The sequence below is a fragment of the Arctopsyche grandis genome, chromosome 3 (assembly GCF_051622035.1).
Source record: "Arctopsyche grandis isolate Sample6627 chromosome 3, ASM5162203v2, whole genome shotgun sequence".
NCBI classification, from domain to species: Eukaryota; Metazoa; Arthropoda; class Insecta; order Trichoptera; family Hydropsychidae; genus Arctopsyche; species Arctopsyche grandis.
The window spans coordinates 34486483-34509782 of record NC_135357.1 but is presented as its reverse complement, the minus strand read 5'-3'; the positions used below and the strand labels follow the sequence as shown (position 1 = coordinate 34509782).

The window sequence follows — 23300 nt, the reverse complement described above, 5'->3', positions numbered from 1 at the left end:
TTTGTATAATTCCCCCACCCCGTACCGTTCCAGAGCAAGCTGATCGAGACGACGACACATCCACAGCCACTGGTCACCCATACATATACACACAGTACAGCTCCTGCAGCTAACGTTCAGGAGGGCTGCATAGATTAATCGGTTTGTAACTAACTCGTTGTCCATACCAGTTATCAAATGCAGACAAAAATAGCATGCATATGTATTATACTGGGAGATTTGCAGCCCTGCAGCCCATATAGACGGCAAAAATAGCATTCATTTGTACTATACTGGGAGGGCTGTAGCTCCGCAGCCCATATAGACGAGCCGCCATTTTACTGAACAACGTTAAAATTTTAATCGTCCGTTATTCGAGTCAAATCATTAATATTTAACACATATACAGGTGTTTGTGTCACAAAACATAAATAATCAATAGTGCGCTTTAAGTAACAGTTAAAAATTCAGTAATTTCCAATAAAATTATGTCTTTAAATCAGTCGTCGAATAAAGCAACGAAAAGCCCGCAGCCCATATAGACGAGCCGCCACTGGCGAGCAGGACACAAGAGGAACAGGCTTTTCATCCCGTATCCTGCGCGTGCACATTAAACAAGGCTGTATGACAAAAAGAGAGATAATTTCAGAGCATGTCACTGATATATATTATACATATTTATATAAATAGTACCGTTTACCATGCACCCTTTTTTTATCTTTCGATTTTCGATATTTGCCTTCCGATATTTGCTTTTTTGATCTTTTGACTTTCGATGCCGTGAGGTAGACCCAGTATAATTATAGCCCTGCCCTTCCCAGCCTAAATTCTGTACTTGCAAAAACATGCATACTGAACATAAATAACGATCTTCTAAAAAACTCAACCGAGTTTCCATAGGTTGGGAAACGGCCAAAAAATAACATTCCGTCCTTTCATATGCATCCAATAAGCACGGCAATTGGAAATGTGGAAGTTTGGAATTCAGACGTAGTGGGGCGAAGAGGCATCGCGCGGTGAAATTGCAATTGGCCAACATGTGAGTAGCGTCGGCGTCCATATCGAGCGGCGTGCCGAGGAGCGGAGTGTAGAGTGTGGAGTGGCGTGAGATTGGCGGAGAGTAGCGGTTGCGCGAAATTGACGGCTGCGGCTGCGGCCGCGATCGCAATCGCAATCGCAATCGCAATCGCAATCTCGCTTCGCGGAAGTCGCAATGGCGGCCGCCGAAGTGCAACCGCTCGTCGTCAACCCCGCCAACCTCCACAACATCGAAAGGTGACGCTGAACGACACGACACACCCGTTCACCATCGCTCCTCGCGGCCAGCGCCATCTTACCGCGCCGACCGACTATCGCCCTTATACCCCCTCCGAATACGGGTCAAACTCGCGAAACCTCGTTAACCCAATTTTGTTAACCCTCGACGCTCGTCGTGTGCCATCGGCGACCGCAACTAATCGCCGCTACCGCTCTACGTGTCCACTTTTTTACATTCCTTATTATTATGCCCACATCTTATTATATATTTCAAAATTGTATATTGTATACAATATATAAAGCAATGTTGTATCAAACTGCGCAAGCGCAGACGAAACTGTTCATACCGAACGCATCCATGCAGAAATCTTATAAAAGGGCGTGTACTTTTTTATTTAAAAAGCCTGTACTATTTTCATATTTATACTTTTGTCGATGATGTGTATTGTTTTTTCGAAACACAAATTCTATACTAGTAACTAGTCGATTTAATGTAGCTTCAGACTTACACAAGAACTGAGCATGCTGTCGCATTCGTGCAATGTGTTATTACATTGTAAGAACGTAAAATAATTTCTTTTAATTATTTACAATATAATTCAATGCAAAGTCTTGAATAATGTTCCATAACATGACGTTGATAATTACTTTTATCGTCTAAAAATTATATAAAATATATACATTGAAGTAGAATGGGTAGAAGCGCTCTTAGCTTACAAAAATGTTGCTACAAAAACTCCGTTCAAACGGAGATTTCGGCTGTTTTGCTCAGTTGATTGTTAATCTTTGTAGCAGTAGAATCTCTTTGAAATAGGCTCTACTAGTGAAATTGTGTGGTAGTATTAGTTCGACAAAGTCCGAACATCTGTATGTGCCCGTGCGTCCCTGAACGTCAAGGGACGATCACTTCCACGAATTTTTTTTCCTCACTCTTTTGTCTCTCTTCTGACTTTCCGTCTCTCTCTTCGATGGATCGCTTTTAAGCGATACTTTTGTTAGGAATGACTATTCTATACATTATACTTCAATGAATATATACGTATTCCATAAGTAAATTTATAATATCAACAACTTGCGTATTTTATATTAAAATTTTATTCTCAAAATACGAAACACAAACTCAAAAACAACAGTCAAATTCAACCGACCGCTATACGCACGGACAATGTTGTATTTCTTGACCAAAATACAATGCAAAACTGAAACGAAATGTAATTGACCATTGTGGGTCGAGTGGTGAAATTTCTAGTATAAAAATTTCATTGAAATAGACCTCAAAATTAGGAAAACATTTTTTTTTATATTAATAATAATTCGTAATATTTTATATGACCACCTTTGGATTTGTTTTCATTTCACTTTTAAAAGCTTTAATTGTTCATATATATATATATGTTCACAATATAATCTATTTTATTCTTACTACAATATTGTATTTGATTTTTTTTTTTACATATATATATATATAATTACTCGTCTGATAAAATGCATTTAAATTTCCAGCTTCTTCAACGATTCGGCATACAGAGAAGCCATTGAAAACTCGGCAAACTTCAATACTAGACTATGTGTGGAACGGCGACTCAGAATGCCGTTCTTGGATCCTCAAACCGGTAGATATCATAAAATTGGACACAAATACGGATCAAAACGGGAAATTTTTAATAACGAGCCAATTTGAATTTCAGGCGTCGCTCAGAACCATTGCAGTTTGTTCATGAGCAAACATCAACGGATGCCCGGAGCTCGAGAAGGACAAATATACACATACCCAGCTGCTAGGTATATGTATATATAATTTCTTTCCTAAGATTGTTATATATTTTTGTTGGAATTTTCATTGTACAATGTGCTATTGTAGGTGGCGGAAAGCTCGCAGACAGTATTTATCGTATCACCGGAGTGGACGGTGGGCTGCGAACTCCTGGAGCGCCGGATTCGGACTGGGCGGTCCCGACGGCATGGACGGACCCGGCGTCGAAGTCACCGGAGACGGCACGTCTCTGGACGCCCACGATACCGACAGCAAAGACAGCCACCAGAGAGACGCTCAAATAAAGGACGATCCTAAAGTACGATCCGTGCCGACGTTTGCCAATCTTTTGTACGTGGGTTTGTATTGATCGTGTGCTCGTTTCCAGGAATGGATGTACGACGATATGGGAATGGAGGAGTTGGACGCGTACGACGAGCCGGAGCCCGAGTCCGACGAGGACTACTGCGATGAGAACTATTCCAGTCGCCGGAAGAGGGGCGGTGGCGGCGGAGGGAGGAGCGGCGGAGCTGGTGGGGCCGGCAGCGGAGCGAAGGGGAAACGGTCTTCCCGGGGCGGCGGCAACGACTCGTCTCGCTCGGGCGGAGCAAACGATGCAAGTGACAGTCCAGTTCCTAAACGTGGCAGAGGAGCGGTAAATTCCTTTGGTATTACTCCACATGTTTGTGTCTATCAAACTTCGTCAATATATACATATATAGATTTATTTACAATTAGGCGGTTAATTTGCATTTATTGTGGTATTCAAATTTGTGAACAGCGATCCCGTCTGTAATTGTGCGATGTGTGCGTTTTTTTTTTAGGGAAGAGGAAGAAAAAAAGCGCCACAAGCCGCTTTACCTTATGAAGTACCGGGCGATGCAGACAAACCCTACGGCTGCGAATGTAAGTGTAGGTGTTCTTTTTTGATACTTCAAGCGTTGTTTTTTTTTCAAGTTGCGAAGTAACCGATACGATAGCACACTTGCACGTTCGCCGCTTCATTCATATTTGCCATTGTCTTTGAGAATCTGTCGGTTGTTTGGTTAAAATGTCACCACAAAAGTGATTGGAAAATTTCTTGGTCATATCACGATGCTCTTCATTTGCCTCGGCAAATTTGGTTGCCATTTAAAGGGCGTCAAAATATGTACAAAAAAATTATGAGTCACTTTTTTGATGCTTTTATACATATATAGTCCATCCGCTGTAAGAAAACTTTTAAAACGCACATGCTGTCCCTTACACCCCATCTCGACCGATAACATTTCGTATGTACAATGTTCTATTGTCTGTACGAAATGCTATTGGTCGAGAGGCAGTGCAAGGGACAGTATGCATATTTTCATACAGTGGACCAACTATAATAGACATTTTAAAATATACATCAATTTAGTTATATAAAGACTTTCATCGATTACATGTTAAGAAAAAGTACGATTGCATAAAAAAAAAAAAATTATTAAAATTTTCAGTTATTTTTAAAATTTAACTCTTTGTTATCAATTGATTTTAACTATATTATTAAACAATGCAGTATAGAAAGCTATTCAGTTGGACCATTTTTGTGGTACTTATTGGTTATACAGGCGCATCTGAGCATCGAGTATTCATACAAATACACGACAGTTACATGAATGACCTCTAGGTGTCGCAAAAAGTTGAAATAATGAGACAGTATGCAACCTGTGATTGACATTGTATTGAACAATATCAGTAAAAAATATCGGTGAGCACAAATTTCTAGACTTTCTGTCTCCTTGAACAGGGGTTTGTATACTGTATACATTTTTTTGTACAGTATACATGTATGTAATATCTTTATTAATATATGAGGCATATTGTTTTTAATCCGTTTAAAATATTAAAAAGAAGTTTAAACATCAATTCTTACTATATTTATTAGCAGTTTATCTCGTAAAATAAGTATTTCACTATGTAAAACATTTCGTATATATGTTTTGTACGGGTCTACGTGACAAGCCAGAATGTTAAATTACAGAAAACACAAATATCGGAAGGCAAAGATCGAAAATCGAAAGATCTTAAGTTGAAAGATCAAAAAAAAAGGGTGCATGGTAAACGGTACATACTCACTACATTTGCGCGAGCAGGGTACAACAGGAACAAGAGGAACAGGCTTTTCCTCCCGTATTCTGCGCGCGCACATTAATACGGGAGGAGAAGCCTGTTCCTCTTGTTCCTGTTGTATCCTGCTCGCGCAAATTTAGTGAGTATGTACCGTTTACCATGCACCCTTTTTTTTGATCTTTCGATTTTCGATCTTTGCCTTCTGATATTTGTGTTTTCTGTAATTTAACATTCTGGCTCGTCACGTAGACCGGTTTTGTACATATACAAACTCGACAACGAAAAAACGAGAATTTTCAAGTCAGTGGAACGGAGTAGACCCAAAAAATGTATAATAAAATGAATTGGGAAATGCGTTGTAGACTTTTATCGATATTGTTCAATCACTGATTGTGTACTGTCACTTTACAAAACTGTTTGCTACACTTAGAGGCCATTCGCATAACGTCTGTGTATTCGTATGTGCTCTATCAAGTGTGGATACTCGATGCTCATATACCACGAAAGGGGTTAACACTGTGGCGGCCGCTGACTCATATTTGTATCATGTTGGGTGCACAACGCTTTCTGGTCGCCGATACATATATGATTCACGACTGCGCGAATATATTTTTCAGTCTGTTGATATATATTGGTATTACGTTTTCGTCTTAAACGAAAACGTGATACAAAATTGTATCATTGGCCACAAACGATTTTGAAAAAGTTTGCGCAGTCGTAAATCATATATATATACCAGTGGGCCATTAAGCGTCAACATGATACAAATATGAGTCAGCGGCCGCCATCGTCTGTTAAACTGAATGGCATTCTACTCTGCTTTGTTTTATAATAAAGCTAAAAAAAATATCGAGTACATAGGGTTAAATTTTTAAAAACATGTATGAAAGTTGTTTTTTTTTTATGTACAATTTATTCTTAACCTGCAATCGATGAAGTTTAAATTGAATCCGACGTGACAATTTGCTCTGCTTCGTAGATTAAATACAAAAAAATATCAATCGTATGATAGATCAAATATAGAACGCTTACGTATGTAATGGTATGATGAATTGCTCGCTAGCGTTGAGGGTCGGCAATCGTTGACGGGGCTGGTTTTCGTTTTCAGTATGCGGGGCGAGATATAAAACGCGTCCAGGTCTCAACTATCACTACACCCACTCACACAAGGAGGCCGGAGGGTCGGCCGGGAGCGACGGCGACTCCCGCGACAGTCCAGCTCGTCCCGTCATACCACCTGGAGTCGTCCCGCCACCGCTTGATCCAGCCGCAGCCGCTGCAGCTCAACCCATCGAATACCAAGACAGTTACGTTACATTCCTAAATAGTCCTTCAGGTTTGTATGCGCATATAACCTGATGGATACTATTTATCATATATACATATACATATACAACACACTTCTCACACTCCTTACTGACTGTTCAACTTCTAAATGCTTGTGTATGTATGTGTAGATTAACACTTCAATTGCTTCGTCTGATGGAACCACACTTTCTTTGCATGTACATTGTTAAAGCAGACTCATATAAGTGAATATAGGTAATATCAAAAATTTTACGGTTTGGTTCCGTTAGGCTAAACTAATCGATATATTGAATGATGGATATGATCAATGCTTGTCCTTTGGGAAGTACTGTGAAATATGTATGTAGATTTATTAACACGACTTAATCTTTTTAGTTTAGGAATTGGTTGTTGAACAACAGGGGCCCGCTTGTTGATATAAATACCCAGCTCTGCTCAGGCTAAAAGTCGTACATTAACTAAATTAATTCAATTTGTTAAATGAATGTCAAAGTTAACAACTTGGTTTGACATCTAGAGAACTGAACAATTTTTTGATTGTTCAGTTCTCTAGAATTGATTGTTCTTGTCGGAATTTTTTTTGTTATGCTTAGTGTTTTTAATTAACTATAAATAAAACTGAGCAACAAAGAAAATGATTCAAAGAGACTTATCGATTTTTACTAATTTTGACCCACTGAATTCCAATATGACAATGCTTTTTGTTGGTTTGCTCTCGTTTGTGAGATATGAGCGTTTAAAAAAATGCTCAAATTTTTGCAGTGAGTATTGCAAAAATGAGTATTGGAATCAATAGGCACATGTATTTACTATCAATTGTGATTTTTCATTGCTTTAAACTACTTATAGTTAATTTTCTAGCGAATTTTTAAAGTCAAAAACATTTTTTTTTTCTTAAGCTATCGTGCATTTATTGGGCCAGTTTTATATTTCAATCTTGGTGAAAGCTGTAAATGATTTTAAATTGATTTCCTATGACGTTTTACTAAATGTTCAGATATTAAAAATATATCGAAATTGAAAACTTATCCTTATAAACGTAGTGAAATATAAAACTAGCCCAATAAATGCATGGTTATTGCATGCTCGAAAAGAAAGGAATTTGACTTTTTAAAATTCGCTATATAATTAATTATGCGTGTTGTAAAGCAATAAAAAATCATAATCAATAGTGAAAACATCTGACTAATGATTTCCAATACTCACTTTTGGCACAGCAGTCCCGAATTTTGAGTTTGAAACCGCAAAAATCTGTAAATGCGCATTTTTTCAAACTCGCACATCTCACAAACGCGAGGAAACCAACAAAAAATCGTTGTCATATTCGAATTCTGTGGGTCAAACTTAGTATAGCTTCAGCTCTGATATGTCTCAAGAAGCCGACAAATGAATGGTATGTCACTCACTACATAAGATCAATGAAACGAACAACCCAATTTTTGGACGATATTTTTTTATGTCAATTCATTTTTGACCAATTAAAAGTGTCCACTCCTTTGTTTGGTTATATTTTTAATATTTGAAACTCTCATTAGTTTGTTAGAAAGGTCAAAAATGTTGTGACCACTATTCTGTTCACACCCCTGAACGTATCAAGCTGAAAATTTATATTTATATTCTTTATGTACTAACTTAGAGCTGATACGGTTTTGGTCAGAATTCGTAAACCGGAAGTAGTATTTTTTTTAAAACAATATATTATTTTTATCTTCTTGATATTTATCTGTTAGTGATTTTAAGTGATAAAAAAAAATTAAACAAAATCCGACAACCGGAAGTAGAACTTTTGTCTTGTGCAAGTTTCCATAGATTTGCGCTCAATTTGTATCGAATATGCTGTCATAGCCGTCAGTATTTCATAATGCTATTCAATATCGAATTTTGTTTTGTGTCCTTCTTATATATTCCTCAAATACATTGATAAAGTCATGGGTTGGTCACATTCGGGTTTTTTTTAATTATTTGTATAATATTTCGCTTTCTGTGCATGGCTGAACAAACTCACATACATACATACATATGAATTCAGTACTTTAAACACGGCGAATAAACGTAACGTTAGATTCGTTGCTGCTTCCAGGTCCACCTCGTCGTGTACGACCGCCCGGAACACCGGCCGAAATGGCAGACGAGAACTCGGCTTCGGGTTTGCCATCTTCGCCGGCTCCGACCTCGCCGCCCCCCCGAGTCGACGACGAAACCAGTCGCTCGAGTGAAGTTCCGCTAAGTCCGTCCGCGTCTCGACTACCTCCCGGCGCGGTGAAACCCCCGCCGTCCCCCTATTGCGACTTTTGTCTCGGCGATCAGCGGGAAAACAAGAAGACGGGCGTGCCCGAAGAGCTCGTCAGTTGCTCGGACTGCGGGCGTTCAGGTGAGTCGCACCGTCGCAATGACGCCAACAACAAACACACAAAAAACAATGTTTCAGAGATACGGGCCGACCGCAACGACAACACGTTGGCCGTCGTATACAACGGTACCAACGGGTACGCGCACCTCGGCAACGTCGAGTACAAGACGTACTCCGAGGACGAGTTCGAAATGTTCGCCAAGAGCCTCACGGGGGAGGTCGACGGCGCCGACAGGCCGCACTCGTACCTCGCCGACAACGACTCGCCCGACAGGTATCCCGTCGCCGACTCGCCCCCGGCCAAGCCCGTCGACTCGGAGATCACCAGCGTGCGCAAGAGCTCGCGGAAAGTCTACAGAATCCCCATCATACACAAGCGTCCGTATCGGAAAAAATGCAATCTCGTCAACCCCTAAGACTCTCGGCTGTGCTAAATGCAATCGTTGAAACATGGGTATTAGACATCCTATCGTACGTACAACCACACGCTTCACGAGTCTCGGATGGACTCATAATTTGAATATATCATTAAGTAGCATACAACGCTAATTTACAAACATCTTTCTGATTAGACCGAATTGAATAGTCAAAATGTATGTAGCGTGAGACTTACGAGAACCGAGCTGCTGTCGCATTCGTGCAATGTGTTGTAGCATTATAAGGACATTAAAGTATTTTTTTTTTATTAAACCACTTAATCACCAAACGCGCACCGGTGCGCGCTCTTTCGTGTTTAAGACTATGATTCGAAATTAACTTTGGTTTCTTCACTTCTCCATTAATATAAAAGATATATATACAATGCAAAGTCTTTAATAATATTACTGTAAGTATTGCTCTCCATAACATGACGTTGATAATTATATCAAATTTTTTTAATGTTAATATTTCAAAATACGAGGCACAAACTCAAAACTAACAAATAGTAAAAGTCAAATTCTGCCGACCGCTATAGACGCACGAACAATGTTGTATTTCTTGATCAAAATGCAATGCGAAACTGAAACGAAATGTAATTGGTCATCGAGGCTCGATGACCAATTACATGAATGCGATAGCATGTACGTTTTGCGTAAGTTTTATGCTAGATCGGTTCGACTATAATTGAATACATACTGCGAATAAGGTGTTAACTAACAAAAGTTGTATTTTAAAAACAATTTTGTTATTCAATGTCGATATTTTAATAGCATTTATTTTTTTAATAGAAAAATACATTTTCATACACGCGCTTTATTTAAAAATCAAAAATTACCGAACTATATTCTAAACAACAACAGAAAACACTATGAATATGCGAAATAACGTGGTCTGTGAATGCAGTAGCAGCATTATTCCACAAATCTATATATATATATATATACATATATAAAAATGAATTTGTCACATATGCATTTCTATACCATTCAACCGATTGTGATGCAACTCACACGGGTTATTGTGTGTATGCCCACGATGGTTTCGGCAAAAAAAATCGCCCTTAAACAGGAATGAGTGGCATTGCAACGCAATAATTTCAAATGTGTCGCCACCTGCGTTGTTAGGGTAAAATAAACAATTGTATGATTTCAAATTAGTTCGCCGCCTGCGTTTCTCCGACAGATGGGAACGGGAATTGCATGCGTTATTGTTCAGTTAGTCTTATATATAAAACAAACCAGCACTAGGAGAGAGAACGACGGGCGCCTCTCGAGACATGTTGCCACTTGAAACCACGTTGTTCCACAAAAATCCAACAGTGGCTAACTAATAGAAACGAAAGATGTAGAGAATGTTCTTATAGAAGAGACGAACGTCAGTTACCACCTTATTGGCCGCACCGATTCAAACGACGAAAGTTTGTCTAATACTTTTTCTTACTATCAACGATTGTATCTCTCGTGGCCATACTAATTTAGTGCCAGTAACGATTCCTTTCACGTTTTTATTTTTATTTTTTTACTTAAAATGCAACGTTTAAAATTTAAACCTACATATTTCGAATCCAAAAACACACTCACCGTTTACATATAAGACGATTTTTTTATTTTTACTATATATGTATATATATAGAAGATCAGCCTTAACTCTAAACTTAGGTACCTGTCTTAGCATTGAATAAGTTGTTGTTTTTTTTTTTTTTTTTTTTAGACGTTTTAGTACTTTCAGTGTCACACATAAGTAGTTAACTTAAATGAGGAAACGATACATATAATAATTTTTAGTGTGAGCAAAGTCGTGTTCATTTTATATAGGGGCCAATCTAGATGTTCTTCATATACATATATATATATATTGATATAAAAGTGCAAATTATTCTTAAATATACATACGTATATATAAATATTGAATGTATATCTGCTGTTTATTAGTTAATATTCCTTTTTAGAATCGACGACATGTTAACATTCTATTTTTCCTTATTATATATGTGTGTGCTGTTTACATGTTTGCATGCATTTTAGGACGTAAGACTGAATTTAATAATATCTCGGCATCGTTAAAAGCTCTCTGTGTATCCTTTTTTTTTCTATCGATATGTGTCGGGTTGGTGATTTTTTCCGTTGGAGGATTTTTGTGTGCCAAATTTTTTTTTATTTTAATTCGTCGTGTCATATGTTAGAGGCGCTTCTTCGGGCTTGGTGTCGGCAGTCGGACGACGGCGATCGTCCGACGCAGTCGGTGACGATGATCGTGCGGTTTATCGGTCACTTAATCATGTCAAAACAGTTATTATTGTGTAACGTATATATATATATTAGTGTGGGGGGGGTATGAATTTACCCCGAATATTAGTACCAAAAATTATTACTTTTATCTGTTGAATTTTTTTTATTATATATTATTTTAATTGATTGACGATGCATTATATATAATATATGTATGTTGTATGGAAACGTCTCAAATATCCACCGATATATATATATAATATGAATTGAATTGTAGTTTGTGTGTGTGTGTGTGGGTATTTGAGGCTTTCGTTTGCTTATTTGAAATATTGTCTGTAATCGAGGTTGTCGTGATTATAGTGACGAGCATTATACAGCTCGAGTCCTTGAATATGGTCAGTATCGGGACGGCCTCGCTTTCATGATGAATTTGTCAAATTGGCTGGATGAAGGCCGTCACGATCCAGTAGATGACGAACGTATGGTAACGGACGGATTTGAAAATTTGGTTGAATTTTAATATATATATATATGATTACAAGTCCGATTTATCGTATGTTCTGAAATCCGGTGATAATGTCGTGTCGGCCTCGTCCAGGTCTTGTATTGTTTTTTAATCTTCTTATTTTTTTTGTTGTTAGTATGAATATTTAAGTCGAATTTTACCATATATAAGTGGTTTTTTTTATTATTATTGAAAACTGTAATGGATTGTTGAAAATATGTATGCGAAGTTTGCAATGTCGAGACTCTTCGTCGTGACAGTGCACTCTTCCGTTGTATGCTTTATGTCACAAATTGCATAGTTGTTGTTGTTGTTGTTGAATTGTTTCAAACTATATCAATAGAACAACCGATTCTTTCATACTGCCAAAGAACTATTCTAAGAATAAAACACGTCTTCAACTTTGAAGATGTTTGATATAATAATAAAAAAAAACTGATCGTTATCACTTTGACGACTGACTTTTACTAAAGAAAAATCTTTTTATATACAAAATATAGCATATATTTTATTCAAAGTTAACTATCCAAAGTTTGTTTTATTTAGATAAATTATTCTTGTTTTTAATTAAAGAAAAAAATTATATTATCTTTCCGCATGAAGTTATTTTTCGTTGTTTCTTTTTTTTTGTATTATTATTTAAATTTTATTAATTCTAAATTTTATACGTATGTTTAAGTGCACTTAAATTTGTATCTTCCGACACGATTGCAGGCCTTAATAAGCATAATTTGTTACAAAAATCATAGTGTGTTCTTCTCGTCGAGGGTCCATCATATCTTACCTGCATCGATAGTGCCTTTGAACGTTTAAATACATAAATAATAAAAATAATACACCGCATTCTAAATGCCCCAACGTCGCTTTGTCTGCCGAAACGATAGTTACCAATCGTACGTTTGGACTATAAGACTAATTTTAACAGTCCGAAACTGATTGACGATACCAATGAGAGGTTTCCTTTACCTAAAAATATATAAATGCCTAGTCAAAATCCATTCCAAAATAAGCAACAGTTTATGAGAAATGTAATGTGTCGATCGAGCGAGAGCGTGCTCGGTTTTGTTTAATGATTGTTAATTTATAATCGAAATATATATATATAAAGATATATGTCATTTAGTTGAGACAGATCTTTCAGTGCTGGATCAACGATATATATAATAAATAAAATATATAGAGAATGCATTAGAGACTGTTATGATTCGAAAGGTTCACCTTATTATATTGTTTATATAAGTTTAGTGTACGTATGTTTTAAAAAAAAAAAATTCAAATTTAGTGTGAATTTGTAGCCGTGCACTGATTATTATTATAATATATACTAAATTGTTTGCTACCACATGTTAAATTAAAGTAGTTGTAAGTGTTTTAACATTATATGGTTAGAGAGAGGATTCGTTTTGACGAAGACCAGGGCCTTCTCCGAAGATAGGGTCAGGTCTTGACGGTTTAAGGGTCACCTGTACGATATTGCCGTGCGCGCCGTATCATACCAGAATGTGGAGACCAAACATTCGAAATATCGTACGGTTGAACCTTGAGCATAGTTGAAACGTTTTTTTTTTTTTAATATTGCTGAATCGGTTCCGGTGTGTTTTCAATTGAAGTGTACGTTCCTGAAGGTTTGCAGCCGAACGTCCATAACCTGTGTGCCGATTTGTGTGTGAAGGTCAACAAGTATACGATTGTATATGAATGTGCAGGTGGGTTATTGATGTGGCTGCAAACCGAGGCCGTCGTGATGCTTCCAGAGCAGAAGAGTCACCGGCTGATCGATGATGCTACTACTCGTGTCTTATTGACCTGATGCTGTTTTGTGTCGTCATCGCGACGGTCTCACGTACTCGGTTATTTTATTTACAATATAAGCAGTTTTACAATAGTAATAATATGTTAAATTATCATCCCACCACGTTTTTACTTTATTTTTAAGTTCCACATTGATTTAAAAAAAAAATACACTTGATTAGCATTTATTGTTGTTTTTCTTTTTATTATTATTATATATTATATATATATATATATATATATATATATATATATATATATATATATATATATATATATATATATATATATTATTTTACCATTGTACGATTTGTAGTTTTTAAATTGATATGTTTTTATCGCTTGTGTGTATTTGAAGACATTAATTATATTAAAATATATATATAAATATATATATATATATATATATATATATATATATATATATATATATATATATATATATATATATATGTGAGCTTAACATTCCACGTGTTGAAATAATATAATATATATACATACCGAATTCAACGACTCGGATTAAATCTCGACGGATGTCAGAATGTGACTTAATATATAACTTCATTAATTGTCGTGCCATAGATTTATTGTTTCCGTATTTAATGTAATGTTTAATTTAATTAGTGATCTCGAACCTCTTTTTTTTCTGCGTTTTTTTGGGCACGTCACCTTTCTGTTGAGATTCTTCGTTTGTTTACGATGTAATGTTATCACAAAATGTTTACAATGGAAGTGCAATCCGTTAACATCGATTTTGAAACAAGTTAAATTAAAAAAAGAAAAAGGAAAAAAAACGAAATTAATACGCATAATTTTATGTACATATAAATTGTGACACAAATGTTGTATACGTATATATATTTTTCCATTTATATATATATATGCATATGTTGTTTAAAATTTGGTTTCGAATTTATTTACACAGAATTTTTGACATCGTTTTTTTTTTTTTTTTGTATACATATACGTATATATTACTCTTTTGTTTTTATTTTATTTTTGTTTTTTGTTTTAGTTATTTTTTTTTTTGAAATTTTATACAACTTTAAATAATAATGAGTGGTATATAAATATATATTTGAATAAAGTGGAATTTTACATAAACGAAGAAGTGCTTCTGAGATTTTATTTTATTTTTTGATTTTTATTTTTGGCAATCTTTTCATCCATATCCATTGTTTTTTTTTTTTTGTGCTGAAGAATAGTGAATGCACTTCCACTCGAAAGCATTTTCTGATACAAACGACGGTAGCGAAAAATTTTGTATTTGTTATTATTATTATGATTTAATTGCATTTTTTTTTTATTTATTATGAATATATCCATTTTCTTATACAATTTTCATTATACCCCCTGTAGTTTGTTGGTTTTATAATATAGTTTCGTTACAAATGTTTTTATGCTATTATTTTTTTTTTTTTTTTTTGATTATTATTTTTATTTTTCTTATTCTCTTACGATATCGAAAAAAATGTGATTCACTATTGTTTGGCACAAATATTTTATACGCGAATCCAACTGTTCAATGGCAGCTGGCTTCATCCCTTCAATCAATCCCAACCACCTTTAAAACCAATTCCTCTTTACAAAAGCAAACGAATATATGTTTAATTTGTGAAACGCTCCGTCGCAAACATCATCACGCCTCTGTCACGATATATGATCGATGCGTTGCGATTGAGCGTTCCGTCAAATTTGCCAATGAGTCGTAACCGTCATCTTATATACTAAACATTTGCACTTCTATTCAAAATTTCGCATCTACGTCGATATTATGATAACCCGATTGTTTTGATTGAAAATTCTCACCTGTTTCTCAATGAAAAGTAAATTTGTTTGGTCTCGTATGTTATATATATATTAACAATAATCGCATTTTATGTTGTGTCGACTTCCAAGCAAATTTACTTGCCTTACAAAAACAAAAAAAAAAACGATATATATTCCCTTTATATCCTTCTTACACTGTGAATACCTATCTCCTTATGCTGCCTCGCTCCGGAATTATAACAGTATATGCCGTTGCAGAATTGACAAAGGTATGTAAAAAAAAATATATCAAATACATATTTTATTTATGCCAACAATAGTGAATTATTTACAATTGAAACATTTACGTGTCTGTCTGAGGCTGTCGTCATACCGTGCCAGGCCTGCTCCTAATTGAAAACCTATACACTGACCGGCTGTGACGTCGTTTAATCGGCAATCAGCCGGTGATTTGAGTCTTGACCGCTTAATCGCCACGCGTTTGTAGAGACCAATTCGATTTTTTTTATTATACATAAGCGTTTAGTGACACTACCTTGAATATATCTCAAACTAACGAAAAATATTGACTTTTTTCAATTTCATCAGTATCACAGGATGTTTTTCGATGTCACTGTGAAGAAACCAAAATTAATTTCGAGTCATAGCCTTAAATACGAAGGAGCGCACACCGGTGCGCTTATGGCGATGAAGTGGTTAAGTTGTCAGCTGAAAGGGCAGGCTTTTAATGTCATTCTATCGCGACAGCCTCGGTCTGTCGTATTAAATATACAAGTGTAAAGGTTGATGGTTTTTATTGTTGATCCCAGTGCCGAACCTGCTGTATATTCAAATTTAAATGAATTATTTGTATCTATATATATAATATATATATATATATATATATATATATATATATATATATATATATATATATATATATATATATATATATATATATATATATATATATATATATATATATATATATATATATAAATAGTTGATTTGTAATCTATTGTGTTGGATATATGAAGAAATAACTTTGAAATTACGACATTCAAAATGGCGTCTCCTCCCATTTTATATTGCTAATTGAACGAACTTTTTTAATGTTTTATATATTACTTGTGCTTGTACCCGGCTTCGCTCGGTATTTGTAATATAAACCGCATAAACATGGCTAATATAATATAAATTTATTTGAATATTCATTTGTTTTTCCATGAACCAACAATAGTTACATACAAAGTCTCTTTCGAAATTATATACATATTAGACTAGTGGTTTAATATAAACCGCTTAAATATGGCTAATCTAATAGTAAACATTTTATTAAATTTATATTTAAATGGTTTTATTTCATTCAAATTTAATTGAATATTCATTTGTTCAATGACGTCACGGATTTTATGAACCAAACTAACATACAAAGTATCTTTCCAAATTATATAAAGTAAAAATTGTATGCTGAATTTTTAACTGATGTCTTTTGGTGATGCTTATATATTGTGAATGTTTTCTTACTTTGTACAAGGCCGTATAATATATACAAAATACGTTTGAATTGTGACACTTCTCATGATGATGGCTTTATATTATAAGGAAGTTGACTCATGTTGGGACTTTCGCTGATTTCATACGGTATAAACACTGATCAATCTTGAAATCTTGCATCTTCAATCGGCAACACACACCTGCATTGTGTGCACATTCACTCGTGATTGTTTTGTATAATTTGAGCGGCTCGATTTTGAACTGTCTTCTTGTATGTGACAGGTCACCCTACTTGCCTGCAGTTCACCGACAACATGATCGTATCGGTCCGCAAGTACCGTTGGCAGTGTATAGAGTGCAAATGCTGCTCTGTCTGCGGAACTAGCGACAACGACGTAAGTCCACACCCAGCTTCCGATACTGCCGGTCGTCGGTACACTTTTGTCAATGCTCTTACCATTTTTTGTTATTTCGCAGGACCAACTTCTGTTTTGCGACGATTGTGATCGCGGTTATCACATGTACTGCCTGGATCCGCCGCTGGCGACCCCGCCCGAAGGTTCGTGGTCTTGCAAACTCTGCATCGAGGAGTTTCACACGCGGAAGTGAACGCTTGGCTCGACTGATCTGATTGATTTTGTATAGATTCTGCGTAGCTTTTTCCATCACGGGGGACAATAGTTTTTGAACTTTGATGTATTTATAATTTAATGATCATGATATAAAATTGCGTGGTGCCATATTTTAATTGTGAAACGGTGACGTACAATATTTTTTACAGATTCCGAATTATGAAAAGACATTTTTTTCTATAGTATTTATTTTGTACATATAGATTTTTAAACCTCGTCGAGGTTTAATTATATTAACTAATATAACACTACCTGTTACCTTTGATGTTTATTATTATTATATACAAATCAATTATTCATATCAAATTATGATCGTACCCGTTGACACGTTTAACATTAATCAAGTATTATTTTAGTGCATTTTTTAATTTAATAATGTGTTGTGTATATATATATATATATATATATATATATATATATATATATATATATATATATATATATATATATATATATATATATATATATATATATACTATATATGTATTATATATTTAATAAAAAGAAAACAGTGGCAGCTCATCGAATATAATTGTATCTATTATTTGTTTGACATCATCAGGAATGGCAGTCAGTTAAGATTATTTTATTCTTCCAAATATGACAACAGTCGATTTTGCCATTTAATTTTATGTAATTATAATTTCCACGTTTCGTATTAAGCTTTACGTTATTTCCAGTGATTAGAATAATGAACCTTTATTTGTCAGCGATGATAATCATTTGATACAATTGTGTTAACGCTTTGAAATTTAATAAAATTTAAAAATCTGCATTACGTTCGAGTAACTTAATAGGGAATAAGTTTGATAAGAGTCGATGCGTTCGTTTCAACATATATATATATTTTTATATTTGAACCGTTTGAAAATGTACATTAAATTAACAGAGCTTTAATTAACATTCTATTTTATAATTTAGTTGTGTATGTGTAAGCTATGAATTCGCTTGATTTATTGACGAAATCCAATCTTTATGTATATTTTGCATTTCTTTATCTATTATTATTATCAAAGGCGACGTTTACGTTCTCAAATGTGCATATCTATATATATATATATGATTTTTTATGCGCATTTGCTTTCGCTAATCTTCTAACCTTTACGTGCTCTTACAATTAAGTTTATTTTTTTATTTTACGTACGTGCGTAATTATTTATTTTGTATTTCAATGTAGTCATACATATTAATTATGTTCAATCGATTGTGTTAGTGATTTTTTTTTAACTTTATTTCTCTTGTACGCACACTGCGACTCGAGGATCGTATTACGAGGAAAAACTACGGAGTTTATAAATCCAGGTATAAACTGTTAAAGATGTGATAATTGTGAATTTAAAATAGAGAAAAGTATATAATAGTGAGAGTATGCTGACAATTATAGCACAATTTTGTCAAACATAAAATAAAATAATAGATTTCTCTTCTCTGAATAATACGTGTAATTAGATGACAAGTTTATATATATTTATATATATATAAGTGATTTTGATTCAATAAAGTTGATTTTTGATAAAAAAAAAAAAGTCGTTTCTTATTTTTGTTTTACTGTTTATTTACTTTTAGATATCGTAAGAGAAAATTGGACCAATTTGTTTATCTTGTAAATGTGAATTCATAATATTTATGCCGAGATAATAACTCAAAGCAAATAAACCAACAACATCTGGTCTCATTACTCATTCATCATCCAAAACCTACTCATATGTTGGTTCTCAAATACTGAAAAAGGCGCCAAACAAATTTTGCACGTCAAAATGATCACGAAGGCTTTATTAATTCCAAGTTCTCGTTGAGAATGGCTACAGCTGAAAAAGAAACATCGAACCCGCCATTAGCGCAATTTGTACGCGAACAAAATGGCCGCCACGGCTAGTGTTTCAAAAACAAAAGAACGTTCAAATTTCGAATAACGCAGTTTTCGAAAATTCGAATTATCGGAGAACCAGTTCACCCTGACCCATATTTAGAATTCGCAATTGCGTAACGGATGAATCATGCGTCGCAGAAGAAATGCGACGAGCAAGCAACGTTGCGCGAGGCCGTCCATCGGATCGGTGACGATGCGAAATGCGATACGCAAAACGCTACACCCTCGAAACTAGAATCGGTCATGGCCGCGGGAGCGAACGCTCGCGTCCATCCCTGAAAATCATATTTGCTCTCGATGCATGAAAGGTTTTATCTCGTTCTGTTTATTTGTTTTGATCGGTGACGTCATTTGGCGTGTTTTGATGGCGAAAACATTAAACGGCGTCACAGTTGTGTTCGCCGAAATGTTTACGCGTTTTGCGACGCGTTGGTCGCTTGTCGTTTGTCCGTCAAAACAACGGCAGCTGCTAGCGCGCGCTCTTCTGCGACTGCGTTTCCGCATCAGCTGCGACATTCGAATGCTACAATCGAAGAGCGTTTCAATATGGTCATCTAGCGTTGGGTCGCCGAAAGCGCCTTGCAAGCTTCGAAGGGAACGCGGTCGTTGTTCGCCGATTTGAAGACGAATGCGCATGCGTCCAACTAAGCTCAGGAGTGTAGTACGAATGCTTAGAATTGTATTTGCTCTTTTAGCAGTTTATACTGTGATTAGAAAAAATAATTGATACCCACATATGTTCAATACATATTATTGGCGCTCGAAAAATCGAGAAAGCTAGGTTTGTAGTTGTCGTTTCAAGCGATTGAGATCGCTCGGTCATTTCGGTTAAAGTAAGGTGACCATTCGTACTGTTTTATTTATTTTTATACAATTTCGTCATAGTGACTTTATAGATTAGCTCCAAGTCTTCACTATGGCTACACAAAAGAAAATTATAAAACAAATATAAAAACATAACATGCTACGATCCCAAACTAAACAATCCCTCAACCAGATCAGTATATTTTAGATTGAACAAATCCAAACCAATAGAAATCCGATTGAGGTGCTTGATGCCCCTGGCGACAGGGGACGAAACCATTAAATTAGTACGTGCCTCAGGTGAGGAGAATCTCGGTATCTGAGTTTGCTGGGAACATTGAAGTTCAATTAGAGGATTGCACACCAATCCAATCAGTAATTTATAAAAAAATTACCATTACAGTACTGGTGCTTTTGAGTATCTGTCCGGGTAAGTAGTTAGAATTTAAATATACAAAGCCTTCAGCGAAAATGATACACACTACAAAAATATTGACAAATTAGTCAAATATTGCCTTTATTTACCAGGAACATATGCATCTGCCGAAGGACTTTTTTCTTCGATGAACAATATGTGGTCCAGTGATAAAACTCAATATTGAATGTTTTAAAATGTTTGCTAATCGATAAGAATAATTTTAACCAGTTGTGTAGAATTTTATAAGAGCATTCAAGAAAATGAATTCTTTATGTTAGTTAATAATAATCAAAGTATTTAGATTTTTTTTTTTTGATTAAATATCCCGGTTTTCAATTTAGAAAAAATAGTCACCTTAGATTAGAGTGACCAAGGAAAAATATATGACGTATTTACCTATACAATTTCGATTTGAAATCAAAGAGGCAACTTTGGATTTGAATTTTTATTAGAGCGACATATTTTTCTTAAAATTTCAGCACAAAAAATAGCAAATTGTTTGGTAAGTAAAACAAAACCAATGAAGGTGTTGAATTCTTCCATTCTAATTTATTTTACTTGATGTAGTTAAGGTAAGTATTTTGCTATTATTTGATCACTTTTGATCGAATAAAAATAAATATTAAAGAAAATTACCGTTGACTCATTAATAGTAAATCAAGGACCGCCCGAATATTCTGAAAACTATGAGAGTCCGCGTATTTTTAAATTTAAGTAGCGGTAAAAACACTAGGTTTTATAAATTAAACATAACCCCTAAACCTTTCTAACAATCAAATTGAAAATTGTAACACAGCTTCTTTCAATTTGAGAAGTATTTATCCGAGAAAAAAAATGCATTTTGTGATATCTGAGGATTTGAAATATTTTTTGAATATTTTGGAATATTGTCGATCCTTGGAAAAAAAGTGAAGTTTTAAACCATAGAAATATATATTTTTAAAATTTATCTATCGATATTTGGGATAAAGATATGCTGGTATGATATCTACGAATGGGAGTTAGATACTAAATCTTTTAAATAATACTTTTATTTTATATGGATTTTGGTGGATTTAAAAACTTTAAAAACAAATTTGGTGGATAAAAATGAACAATGGTGCGCAGGTCGCGCTGTAGCTTAGTAATAAGGTCCATCTTACGGCACAAATTCTGAATTGATGGAGACTCGAAAGATGAACTCGTACCATTAGAACATAATATGGGACAAGTGGTTCGGTGATTATTGCCCACAAAGCGCTCACCCAAAAGTCACTAAAATCTCTATAATGGAACATCTGGCAGCCGAAAAGTCCATCATACTAACGTTAACTATTATACTAACGAGGCTAACGAGATCTCGAGTGCCAAATATTTCGTATTCGCGATTTTCATGGCAAAAGTTGTCTTTAAGGCGATGGCAATGTGTGTAATAATTTAATTACCGGGACAAGTATGTGTATATGCTTGACATTCATGGGTGGAGCATACGAAAGTTCTCCTGATACGAGTTCATTTTTTGAGTCTTCATCAACTCAGAGATTGTGCCGTAAAGTGGACCTTATTACTATAGCGCATCGCGACCGTGCTATTTTCTAGGAAAAAGGGCAAACTACAAAGCTAAAGAGCAAAAAAAAAGGTTGGCAATTGAAATTGACAATGGTTAGCACGGTCGCGCGTATCTCTACTTATTAATACTGAGCGGCCCTAGGATGCGCTAGCTCGAATTAAAAGGGTTTTTTTTAAACCTTTGTTTTGCTCTCTAGAAAGCAAATAAAAGGTTAACCCGTTTCAGCGTAATGTTGCGCCGCTCTTTACTTATTACAACACACTGCACGAATGCGACAGAGGCTTGGTTTTCGTAAGTCTCACTCTAATCGGATCGACTATAGTTTATGGCAGGCTACGAAAGTGATATAAGAATTAAATAACAAAAAAAGCGATGCTTCTGCAGCCCAAACGAGAATTTTGAAAGATTGTTAATTGGAAACGAGCAGTACACGATTGAAATTGACGAAAGGAAGTTACATACATATGTACCAGGGTTCGGTGATAACTGTTCACAAAGTCACTAAAATCTCTATAACGGAATATCTGGCAGCCGAAAAATCGGTAAAAGTCTGAATTCTCGACAGGACGGAGACTGCTAGGTCGGAAAAGAGGCTCAGTCAACCCGTTCCTTCCTGTGATTGGCTACTCTTTGTGATGCCAATAGTATTGCCGTGCCCTGAATTAACTCGACTTTTACCTAATGAAATACTCCGACACATACTGCCAGGTTCGCATATAATTTCGGACGGTTGGGAAGCTTACGGAAATATTCCGAATTCCGGTAAAAGTGGTTCACCAGGATAATTTCGTGGATCCAAATGATAGTGAAAAATACATACGCAAATTGTAGAAAATATGTGGATGCGTGTAAGAAGAAAGATGAAGCGTCAATTTGGCACTACGCGTACCCGTTTTGATTCATATTTAGATGCATTTGTGTTGAACCACAAACGAATGTGTGTATATTCCATTCGCAATATGTGGAGTATATTTCCGTACGCTGCCCAACCGTCCGAAATTATATTCGAATCGGGCAGTTTATGTCGGGAGTATTTCATCGGGTAAAAGTTGAGTTACATAATTCAGGGCACGGCAATACTATTGGAATCGCAAAGAGT

At 35.3% G+C, this 23300-nt stretch overlaps 1 protein-coding gene across 5 annotated transcripts; it reads left to right on the top strand.

The window, feature by feature from the left end:
• The first annotated feature begins 1020 nt into the window (after positions 1 to 1020).
• d4 (double PHD fingers d4) lies at positions 1021 to 17816 on the top strand. Of its 5 annotated transcripts, none has more exons than XM_077446500.1 (10): positions 1034 to 1254; positions 2740 to 2849; positions 2925 to 3018; positions 3098 to 3308; positions 3378 to 3644; positions 3814 to 3895; positions 6189 to 6386; positions 8469 to 8759; positions 17211 to 17323; positions 17406 to 17816. In XM_077446500.1, the coding sequence occupies exons 1-10, from the start codon at positions 1193 to 1195 to the stop codon at positions 17535 to 17537; spliced, it is 1560 nt and encodes a 519-aa protein (XP_077302626.1). In that variant the 5' UTR covers positions 1034 to 1192; the 3' UTR covers positions 17538 to 17816. The 5 variants fall into 5 exon arrangements, with proteins under 5 accessions (XP_077302623.1, XP_077302624.1, XP_077302626.1 ...); XM_077446499.1 differs by having other exon boundaries at positions 6189 to 6416; positions 17406 to 17537; XM_077446497.1 differs by lacking the exons at positions 17211 to 17323; positions 17406 to 17816 and having other exon boundaries at positions 1021 to 1254; positions 3814 to 3901; positions 8469 to 9977.
• Positions 17817 to 23300: the final 5484 nt, after the last annotated feature.

Coding starts and splice junctions, on each gene's coding strand:
- d4 (XM_077446496.1), top strand. CDS start 1,193: ATGGCGGCCGCCGAAGTGCAACCGCTCGTCGTCAACCCCGCCAACCTC. Junction 1,255..2,739: donor AACCTCCACAACATCGAAAG/GTGACGCTGAAC, acceptor TTAAATTTCCAG/CTTCTTCAACGATTCGGCAT. Junction 6,417..8,468: donor ATTCCTAAATAGTCCTTCAG/GTTTGTATGCGC, acceptor TGCTGCTTCCAG/GTCCACCTCGTCGTGTACGA.